This window comes from Microcebus murinus, chromosome 8 (assembly GCF_040939455.1).
Source record: "Microcebus murinus isolate Inina chromosome 8, M.murinus_Inina_mat1.0, whole genome shotgun sequence".
NCBI lineage: Eukaryota > Metazoa > Chordata > Mammalia > Primates > Cheirogaleidae > Microcebus > Microcebus murinus.
The window spans coordinates 74,105,113-74,116,636 of NC_134111.1; the positions used below are offsets into that span (position 1 = coordinate 74,105,113).

The window sequence follows — 11,524 nt, forward strand, 5'->3', positions numbered from 1 at the left end:
GCTGGAGAGCTGAGGATTTTATTTTTATTTCTCAATGGCAATTGTTCAAAGCAATCCTGTGTTCATTCAAATTCTCAATTAGAAATGAATATATTTAATACGATGAAACATTATGCTCTTATAATTTGCATTCTACCTAGAAATGTCACATGACTGGCCATTATGTATGCTAATTCAAAGAAGTGTTTCTAATATTATCAAAAAAGCAAGAGATTCCTGCAATAGGAAATGTTCCCTTCTTTTTAATGTGAAAAAAGTATTTGTTGAATATGACATTTGAATCAAAAATATGCATGGGAAACAAAGCTTCTCTCCCAATGAGATATACAGAGAAGATACTCACCCTAAGAAAAGAATATTATAAAGTTGTATTTACTAAATAGTATACTTGGAATTAGAAAAGCACAAAAATCCACAGGGCCTTCTTTGAACATATCTTGCTTCCTCCCAACAAAATCCTTATGCCTGCAAAATGTCCAACAAAGTAAACATAATCTGTTAAATTGTCTGTAAATCATGAGGAAGAGATGAAGGTGAAACAGTAAGATCATGGTCTTGTGCCTGCCTGCACCTGTCCTACTAAATTAGACGTCCCACGGTGAACATCCTGCCACATGGCTTCCATGACACTGGTATAAATAGGTTCTGTGGTTGGCCACATGTCTCTCAAAAGGTGTGTGTCTTTTACAGTGCCATTTAAAATCTTCGAGTGCATCAATCTACCTACAAACCCAGGATGCCTGCTTAAATTTTTGTCTCTGCAGGAGAACAGCCAGATTCTATATTCAGCTCTAAAAAAAACATAAAGGTTTTTGATTTGGCAGAGGGGCTTCAAGTCCATGACAAATATTTTTCTTCTGCTTCCGGCAGGTGGCTAGTCGAGAACTCAACATCCCCCAGTCCTACATACACCTGTCTGAAACAAGCACGATCACGGTGCCCAATGCTGTCTTCACCGCAGGGTCAATGGGGACAGACGTCAACGGAAAGGCCGTGCAGGTGACTTTGCTTTCAATTCTGTCACTCAGTGACAGTGCTGGAATGGACCTTGTCTCACTCCTTCTTTTACGGAAGATGAAACTGAGGCCAAGAAAGGTCAAGTTCTAGGTCATTCAGCTAGTTACTGCCAGAGACGAGGGCCCCAGGTCAAGTTTTCTGAGGCTCCCATTTGGTGCTCCTTCTGTTATACTGAGCTGCTTCTCATAATTAAAGTTCTGTTGCATGTGCAAACCTGCACTTTCAGCAGCATCCATTTTCCTTAGGTAAGAAAATATCTCCCTTCTCTCATCCCAGCACACCAGAGCAAGGCAGGAGAATCCCATCCTGGCTCCACACAGGGCTTGGGCCAGGCAATCAACCTCTCTAGGAATCCCTTTCCTGTTCTGCAAAACTAGGGGTATAGACACCAGCCAGCTCATAGAATCAGGTGGATTACACAGATCATGCAATGAAGCCACAACCACTGCCTCCTGCCCCACCCCCAACCTCTAAAAAACTATTGATTGGTCATCATCACCCACAGAAACCATCTCCACAAAATGGCAAGCACCGGGACGGAAAGAGAAACTTCCAGCCTGTCCAATGTGCCCACATATCATATGAACCATAGCTCCCCAAAATATGCTGCTTGGCATAGTGGTCCCATGAAATGCTCAATGGAAAAAAATAAGGATTCTATAGTTAACAAATTTGTGAAATGTTGCATACTTACTAAATTCCACTCACAGAGGCTTATAAGACATATTAGCATATTAAAGTCTCTGGAAAAGTCCTGCAGTACAGAAACCTATTTAACTTTGTTTCAGTCTGTTTTTTCCAAGTTTATTTAACCATGAAAACATTTTAATTAATATAATACCTCTTAACATCCTGTGGAACCAGTGCCCAAGAAAAACACTCTGGGAAATTCTAATTTCGATAAAATGTGCAGATGATTGAGTCCATTTTTCACTTTTCATCCAGATGTTAATTGCCTCACAAGCACAGTTTGCAAGGAGACACCCAACATGCAATTGGGCACAGTTTCAGGAACTGATAAGGCGAGACCACTAAAAACAAAAGAAGAAGAAGAAACAAGAATATTTTGGGAAATATTTTCATATTTTTATGCTGATTTTTGATGAGTTACCATATGAAAATTCATTAAGTGTGGGTGACTTCACATTTATTTTATTGATTCAATAGTGATTTAACAAATATGCACTGAGGCCCACTCTAGTGAGCCTAGATCCTGTTCTAAGCACTAGGGGTATAGCAATAAATGAAACTGAACAAAATCTCACTGAACTCACATTCAGCAGACAATAAATAGATGTATGAAGCTGTTACTCCTACGGATGCAGCTTTTCTCCAGCCACGGTTCAGGTTCCCTCTGTAGGCTTCTTCTTCCCTCCCCCTGAATGTCATCTACCCGTAGTTTTCTAATTACTCCAAGACCACTTAAAGCCCACTAGTCACTTTGTTTCATGGAAACAATCTCATTTCAGTAATTAAAATGTTCAATCCAAAATTCTAAAATGCACTTCAAATTGCATTGTCTCTGCTGCTTCCCAGCTGGGCCCGCAGGTAGAAAGGGTCAGGTGCAGCTTCTCCCAGTTTCCCTCTCTGTGCTTTCCCCCCTCCCCTCCACCTTCCTAGCCTACATTCTATACCATAGAGAGTCTGAAGATAGAAGGGCAGGAAGGTAAGAAGCAGAAAACGTCTTACTTGGCCACATCAGTGTGATATGGCCATGCTGCATCTGACTGCTTCGTCCATGAATGTCACTGTGAGCACCTGGGAGAGTCCCTTCTGGGCATCTTTGATGCGGGCAGTGCCTCTCCCATGGCTTTAACCACTTGTGACCCACCCTGCCCCAGACCCACCCTGACGGTGGGGAGGGCTGTATGGAGGTCAAGGTGACCACGGCAGAGAGCGCAGAGGTGAGCAAGGTAAAAGAAGAGGTGAGAAAGATAGCTGGGTGATGACCATGTTGAAGCTGCATAAAGAACAGGAAGGAAGCTATTGTACTATTATCTCCACTTCAGTATATTGTGAAATTTTCTACAATGCAAAGGAAGCTGAAAAAATTCCTTCTGGCATTTGGAACTTTAGTAGAGGGAGGTGATCCTACAGAAAAATATAAGGTGAGACACTTCACCCTAGAAAGGCATTATGAAGATGACAAAAGAAAGACAAATGTTCACTGCAATTTCTCACTCTCCTACAGGAGAAATTATCTCAGGAGACCATGAAACTGTTGAGTCTGAAGTTACCCACAGAAGCATAGTGTTCAGGGCATGATAAAGGGAAGAGTGTCTGATATTTGGACAGGAGTGGGAACTCCAGGACTTAGGTTTGCCTCGAAGGAGGCACTCTTTTGGAAGGCATCCACTTGTATTGAGCTCAGTGATTAAAAACTAAATGGACCAGCAAAGACATATCTATGAAAACAGAGGTTTCCCTGACACATGAAAAGCCATAAACCATTTCCCAAAAAGAGGATAATAGAAAAGAAAGAACAGAAACCAAGGGGAGCCATGTAGGGTGTTCTGCGGCTGAGAATAAGTAAGGGCAGAGATGTAGATGGTTTGGGAGTTGAATTAAGAGCAGAAGCCAAGCTGGGGTCTGCTGATACCCAGGGGTCAGCAGGTGTAATCTCAGGAGTCCAAGATTTCACCTCCATAATTTATTTTCACTTTAATGATAATCTTTAAAAAAATTAAAATAAGGATAGGTATATTTTGGATCCTCAGAATGACTAGAGTATTGCCGTGAGATCTCTTTGCCCACATATGGGACCAAGAGCATACTTTGTGGCAAAACAACAAGATAAGAGCAGAGAGGGACTTCATACACAAATGATGTTTTCTTGCCTAGCGACAAGCAAATGATGGCAAGGTACAAAATGCAAATATAAATCTAGTGGCAATTGAAATAAGAAGAGTGGGGAGAACATGGGTCCATCAGCTAGCACACAACAGGCATGCCAAGCTCAAAGGTGTCTGTGCCGCAGTGGTCGATACTTTCTCCACATTCCAAGCAGCAATTTTGCTTCAGAAAACAACATCATCCATCAAGTAAATTCATGTTGTTATTTTGAGTTTTACTAGCATATAGATGGAAGTGCATGCTATGTCATTTTGTTTTCGTTGTATATTTATAAAGGAGCTATAACTCTGAAGAGACTCTACCTCGCTTTATGTTAGCATATACTCAAACATTATAATAAAAACAATTTTAAATCAACACTGCAGGAAGCGCAGAATGTTTTTCCCTTTGAAGAGGTTCCATGCATTACTCCAGTTTAGCAAACCCTGCCTAGAGGACTAGGAAGCAGGTTCACAAAACTGGTGGTTTACATTTGAATTGATTTAAGTAGTTAACATTTCGCTATTTCCTGTGCCTTTTACTTCTGACTTTATTTCAAATATTTATTTTTAGAATGCCTGCCAGATTCTTATGGCCCGTCTTCATCCTATCATCAGGAGAAACCCTAAAGGAAAATGGGAGGACTGGGTGAGTGTCCTCGTTATTATCCCTGTCAGGCAAAGGCTCCTCCATCCAGATGGGAAGTAGTCCTGCGTGCATGGGCTGATGGCTGGTGCTCATTCAAGAAACAAAGCATTTATTAGCATTTGCTTTGACTTCTCCGAAAGAATAAAAGGGATGTCTGTGTTCATTGAAACCTGACTTTATTTCAGAGCCTAATTCCTCACCATGCACAATAGCAGGATGGGCTCTAAGGTAAGACACACCTAGGGCTGCTGTCTCTGCGATGTCACCACTGGCCTGTCACTTACCCCGTCTTAGTCCACTGGGCTGCTGTAACAAAGTACCATAAAGCGGGTGGCTTATAAACAACAGAAATTTATTTCTCACGGTTCTGGAGGCTGGAACTCTAAGATCAAGGCACCAGCAGATTCAGTGTCTGGTGAGGACCCCTTTCTTGGTTCCTGGCTTTGTCCTCACATGGCAGAAGGGGCAAAGCAGCTTTGGGGGCCTCTCTTATAAGGGCACTAATCCCATTTAGGAGGGATCTGCCCTCATGACCTAATCGCCTTCCAAAGGCCCCACCTCCTCATGCCATCACATGGGGGTTAGGATTTCAACATCTGAATTTTGAGGGAGACAAACATTCAAACACAGCGCCCCTTTAGTGCCTCAGGGCTTTGGTTTTCTCACCTGCACAATGCTGATAGTAGTACTCCTAAGATCAAAGGATCACTCTCTTTTTAATAATGATTACTATTATTACTATTGTCATTACTCTTCCCCACCCTACCCAGTTTACTCCAGCAAGAAAGCTGACATAATCATATATGGAGACAGCCAAATTATTTGGGAGCAAAACAGGATAAAAAATATATATATATTATATATATATATATATCCCTCTCCCTAATCTAAAAACCTAAAAAGGGTGAAAAGTAATAAACTTTACACTGTGAAACCCCAAAAAACAAAGGGTCCCAGAGCACAGCTAGCAGCTGGCTTTGAGCACCTCCGTTGACAAGCATGACCTCATGTCCAGGCACAGGTCTCACTTAGGAAAATGTGGGTCCAGAGCTTGGAGCAAACAAGAGGAGCAAATGAGGCCAGCATGGAAGGCATTTTTCATTACTTGCCCTAAATTTATATTTCTTTGTAATTAATCATCGCTTTCAGGTTGCAAAAGCCTTTGAAGACTCCATCAGTCTCTCAACTACTGGATATTACAAGTAAAGGACATTTTTACTTTGGCTTAAATTACACTTGGGCAGGGCGGTGTGCGCTCATCAGTCATCCGCCTGGACAGGTGTCGGGAGTGCTGGAGCTCTGCTGGGCCTGGGGTTAACCCCTTAGTCACGGGGCGTGGGGGTGGGGAAGGAGATGGGGGAGGGCCAGGCACTGGGTGACAATCCAGAGCCTCCATTGAGCAGCAGCTACTGGCCAGCCAGGAGGGACACCACAGCTACCCACACCCAGCCGGACCCTTCCCAGCAACCGTGCGCTGGAGGGCAGGGCTCCCACACCAGCTGATCTTCTCCCGGTATCTGCGGGGGAAACTTGCAGCCGGGTCCCTCTGACGGAGAAGAGGGAGGGAGGCCCCAGCCACTTCCGCCCACCCAGCACAGAGGGGCGATCAGACCCCTAGCGGGGAGGGTGCCTTTCCTTTTCACTCTTCATTTCTCTTCTCAGAGGCTACCAGACAAACATGGACTGGGAGAAGGAGGAAGGCAATGCGTATCCGTATTTTGTGTATGGCGCGTCCTGTTCTGAGGTTGAAGTCGACTGCCTCACCGGGGCTCATAAGGTAGGGAGTGACATTTGTATTCACAGTGTAAACACAAACACTGCAAATAACAATCAACTCCATCCTCCCAGGGCGACAAACAGGGACAGATATCTAATTTTAGTAAAAGTCTATTTTAAATAAATAACATCTTGCATTCTGCATCTTCTCTTGGCGCAGCTCCTGAGGACCGACATCTTCATGGATGCTGCCTTTAGCATAAACCCAGCCGTGGACATTGGGCAGGTGAGTGATCCCACAGCCGCCCCCTCGGGGACTTTTGGTCAATCCCATGTCGCAGCTATTCATTCAAAATACTATTCTCCAGCACCCTCCAAACTTTGTTCATACCTAGTGCAACTATTCTGCAATATATTAATATATTTTATCTATTACACACACATACACATGCTTATGCACACATAAATAAAAAACTGAAAGAAAATTCAAGAACAAGCTAACAATGGTTTCTCTGCATGGCAAGAATATATGTGAAGTATTCTGCTTTATAACTCTGGTGCTTCCTAATTTTTCTTCAGTGAGCATTAATATGTTCATTATGAGAACATTCTAGAGATACATAATGACATTACATTAGTGCTCCTTTAGTATTGAATTTAAACAGACTACACAGATTTAGAGGAATTAGAAAAAGAAATGCTTAAACACAATTTTCCCCGTCTTGCTGAATTTAAATCTGAGTTTTATCTCGCAAATAAATAAAATTAACTCACCCCAAGTCTTTTTAAACTTGGAATTAAAACCTTTCCCACTGTTGATGTATCCTAGCTTTCTTTTTCCCAGCTTTATTACTCAAAGTGGGGCCAACAGACCAGACGCATCAGCCCGCCCCAGACCTGCTCACTGGCTCCCAGGGCAGGCCGAGGCAGCTGGTCCTCAGTCTGCACCTGAGTGGCAGTTTGGAGCGATTGAGTGGCTTGGCGTCAAACCCTGACAGACATACGGTGCATTCATCTGCCAACAGCTTCTTGCCATCCTGAGTCCTAAGAGATTGATTTACCTAGCTAGCTTGGCTGAGGGCTTCAAAAGGAGCAATTATATTGGTCCCTCAGTGTTTCCCAAAGTGTGGTCCTCAGAGGCAGCCACAGAAGCACCTGTAGCACTTATGGGAAATATGGATTCCTGGGCCCAGTCCAGACCTGCGCCATCAAAACTTTCCTAGGCTGGGACTTGGAATTTGTACCCAAAATTGATCTTCGGCCTGAAAAGTTTGAAAACTACAGCTAGCTCTGGGCCCTGCTCCCCTCTCCTCCTTCCCCCTCCTCCCAGCTAACTCTTGTGCCTCTTTGTCGATTAAAGCAAAGGCAAAAAGGAAGACATTATAATCGGAAAAGGAAAGAAACCAGAAGTGTGTTAGACTGAGTCTCTTGAGCTTTGATCTTTTCCTTTAGAGACAAGCATTGTTTTTTCCAAATTTAGCATTCAAATTTGCTTACCTATTTATTCCTAAATTTTGCATTTCAATAAAATACAAACTGTAACTCTCTAATTTTTATAACCTCTAGGCAAACACCCCCTTTATAAGGGACCTTTTTCCTAAAGCATAATGGTTTGCAAATAGAACTCAACATGCCTTTTAGTAAATATAGGTATGTCTTCCAACCTCTCCTGTTTAACACTGATCTACTCTCCATGGTAATTTAGAAAGGGAAGTAAAGAAATTCAGACATTAGAATAAACTGCAGTGTCCTGGCTCCATTTATTCTAGTTCATATTCCTTTAATGTCAGCTTCTTTTTCATCTGCTTCAGCAGACATTTATGGAGCATCTACGTACCTGGCACCAGGCTTAGAACAGAATACAAGAAAGCCAGGCCTGAGCTGCTCATAAGCTAGTGTGAGAGAGGGTGAGAGCGAGAGGCAAACAAGGAAGATACCCTCCCAGTGCCACCACGACAGGGAGCCCGAGGAAGCAGTTCCTAAATCCACCCAGGGAGCGGTGGGAGGGTCCAAAGGGCTCCAGAGAGGCCGCAATTCTTCAGCTGGAGCATGGAGGATGAACAGGAGCTGGCCAGGTGGACAAGCTGAGGTGGGAGGGGGTGGGGAGGGTGAGGAGAAATTGCATTTACAAAGACTCGGTGGTGAGGAAGGACCTAATGAATTTGGAGAATTACCAGGAACTTGGCTAATGTCAGGTACCCCAGTATGGGGTACCCAAGGATGAGGCCAGGCAAAGTGACAGGCACCAGTTCCTGAGGGACCCTCTGCAAGGCCCACAGCGGTGCTTTCGAGAATGGTGTACTATGACTCAGAACTCCATTTTCATTCACACTGGAATTTTATTCAACCAATGTCATATACTTATAACCTGTGAACTTTTTGGCTGTAGATTGAGGGGGCCTTTATCCAAGGCATGGGATTGTATACCATAGAAGAACTGAAATATTCCCCAGAAGGTGTGCTTTACTCTCGGGGTCCAAGTGACTACAAAATTCCCACCGTCACGGAGATTCCAGAAGAGTTCTATGTCACTTTAGTGCGTTCCCGAAATCCCATCGCCATCTACTCATCCAAGGTGAGAACGTAAGACCTCCGTATGAGTTGGCCAGGTCAGCCTTAACAAATACTACTGACTGGGTGGTGCAAACAGTGGAGACTTGTTTTCTCACAGTTCTGGAGGCTGGAAGTCCAAGATCAAAGGGTTGGCATGTTGGTTTCTTCTGAGGCCTCTCTCCCCGCCTTGTGGATGGCCATCTGTTCCCTCTTCCTGATCTTCCTTCTTGTTTCAAACTTCCTCTTTCTGTAAGGACACCAGTCATATTGAATGGGGGCCCTGCTGAATGACCTCATTTTAACTTAATCACCTCCTTAAAGACCTTCTCTCCAAATACAGTCACATTCTGAGGTTCTGGGGGTTAGGAGTTCAACACATGAATTTGGAGGGGGACAGAATTCAACTCATAACAACCTCCCCTTTCAAGAAATTATGAAACCATCCCCTGAATCTGCTCTCTCCTTTGAGTTGTAAATTCTGAAAGGTAGAAAGGGAAAAGAAAAGCAAGTCTGTGGCAGAATGACACTCACTGACTCCAGAAACCAGAGGAGAGTCTTCATGCTTGAGAGAACTCACGAAAGGAATTTGAATCAAGCAAGAAGGGGCTGCACATCTTGGCTGGTGAGGCTAGTGACGTCAGCTCACCCTGAGATGAGCTGACGTCACAGGCAAATCCTTCCACCCAGAACTCTCTTTCCTGCACTGTCCCGCCCGTCCTCCACACTCCATTCCTACACACACAGCCTCTCTTCACCCTCCCCGAGTCAGAATGGGCTTTCAACCAACTTTTCACTGACATTTTGCCCACAGACATTGATAGCTCAGGTGTCGGCCCCATGCTCCCTGGGGCATGTGGCCTTCAACTAGCCCATAAAGACCTACAGCAAGCAAGTGTGCAAAAACACAACTTCCCCAGTTTATGCTCTATTCCAACCAGACAGGTGGCAACTTTAACCTCAGGTCTCAAGACGATTTCCTCTTTCCTAAGAGTAGGTCAAGGTTGGAAAGAAGGCCTCTATCTCCACTTCTGTACCAGACTTTGTCCAAGGAGATCTCTAAAGGCTGGCCCAGCACAGATACAATCCTGCCACTTGGGGTCTACCATGTTTCCCCAAAAATAAGACAGGGTCTTATATTTATTTTTCCTCAAGAAGACACCCTAGGGCTTATTTTCAGGGGATGTGTTATTTTTTTTTAAGTACTGTGCAACAATCTACATTTATTCAAATATAGTTAAGTCATCTTCTTCTGGAACATCATCATAACTCTCTAAACCCCGAATTCCATCCTGAATTTCTTGCGACTCTATTTCCTTTAGAACCATTGGCCCCAATCTCTCATGTCGAGCAACAGAGCTCTCATGGGGCAGATGAGAAGGGCTGCTTGTCTTCTTTACCGCTCTGAGATGAAATGCATGGGTTGTGCAGATACGCTGCGTAGCCATGCCCATCACTAGGTCTTATTTTCGGGGTAGGGTTATATTGTGCAAATGCTTAGAAATCCTGCTAGGGCTTATTTTATGGGGAGGTCTTGTTTTCAGGGAAACACGGTAGTCACCTCCCTGCCTGTTCAGCTCCAAATGGGGCACGAGGTCCCTCCACCCCCACCCCTCCCTCCTCTCTGCCTTCGAGAAACCCCTCCCCCAGCAGCCCACATCTCCCTCCATATTTGCCTCAGAATAACCCAGGTTGCTAACAACCAAAGCCTGAGGAAGCCTTTATCTGCTTGAGCCTTTGTCCCATCCCTCCACCAAGGACACAGAACATAGACCACACTACCTTGAAGAAAGAAAGAAGAAAAATCAGTACAACATCAAAAAAGTATTGGCGAATCATTCAAAATATGCCACTGAACTGTGAGTTCAAAAGCTTCCAACATATGCCGGGGAAGTTAGCACACATGAAAAGAGGCCACCACCTCACTGTCTTTCAAGCTCCGCTGCAAAGATTGTGGTCGTTTCATTCCGGTCTTGTGTTAAACACAAATGGTCTGGAGGCAGAGTCGGAGTATCCTAGGGCACCGAGAGCTTTGATCTTCAGGACTTTACCGGGTGGGGGAGCAGGAGTCTCTAGCTGCCCTGACATCCTGATGTCCTGGGGCATTTCCACCAGCTACTCCTAGGAGGATCCCGCCCACAAATCGTCATGGGGGGAATTTGATTATGGCCATTCAAAAGCATTCCACTTTGAAGGTTATAAAGCCAGAAGGAGGAAGTGTGTGGGGGTGTATATGTGTGCATACGCTAGTTAGCCCTCAAAGACCCATGCATTTCTGATAGCCTTTTCCCTTCTCTCAGGGACTGGGTGAGGCTGGGATGTTCATGGGCTCCTCTGTGCTATTGGCCATATATGACGCAGTGGCGGCTGCCCGAAGAGAGAGAGGGCTGACCAAGACCTTCACCCTGAGTAGCCCAGCAACTCCTGAAGTGATCAGGATGACTTGTGTGGATCAGTTTACTGACATGGTAAGGGGAGGTTCCTATTGTAATCAGCCCTTATGTGGACTTTCGGGTTCTTGGTATGAATTTGATTATAACCATGACAAAATTACAAGGCAGGTTAATCTTTTTCAATGAAAATTCTCATTTTGCTTCCACTTGCCACTTCTTATATGCTTCAAAGCAGCTGCAAAGTGAGTGAGCCTCTTTAAATTTTGGTTTAATTGTTTCAGACCCAAAATAAAAGCACACTCTTGAGCCAGAGTGAATAGCAAATGGACCTGGTAGGTTGCTTCTTTAAACATTTTACCAAAATGCGG

General features: G+C 44.3%; 1 protein-coding gene across 1 annotated transcript in view; it reads left to right on the forward strand.

Annotated features, from left to right (window-relative positions):
* LOC105856979 (aldehyde oxidase 4) overlaps positions 1 to 11,524 on the forward strand; it is a 63,222-nt gene that overhangs the window by 50,230 nt on the left and 1,468 nt on the right. Inside the window, exons 28-34 of the mRNA XM_076005785.1 lie at positions 871 to 999; positions 4,423 to 4,497; positions 5,647 to 5,699; positions 6,160 to 6,274; positions 6,434 to 6,499; positions 8,603 to 8,788; positions 11,064 to 11,231. Coding sequence (XP_075861900.1) covers positions 871 to 999; positions 4,423 to 4,497; positions 5,647 to 5,699; positions 6,160 to 6,274; positions 6,434 to 6,499; positions 8,603 to 8,788; positions 11,064 to 11,231 — 792 coding nt within the window. The remainder of the gene's footprint in view (positions 1 to 870; positions 1,000 to 4,422; positions 4,498 to 5,646; positions 5,700 to 6,159; positions 6,275 to 6,433; positions 6,500 to 8,602; positions 8,789 to 11,063; positions 11,232 to 11,524) is intronic.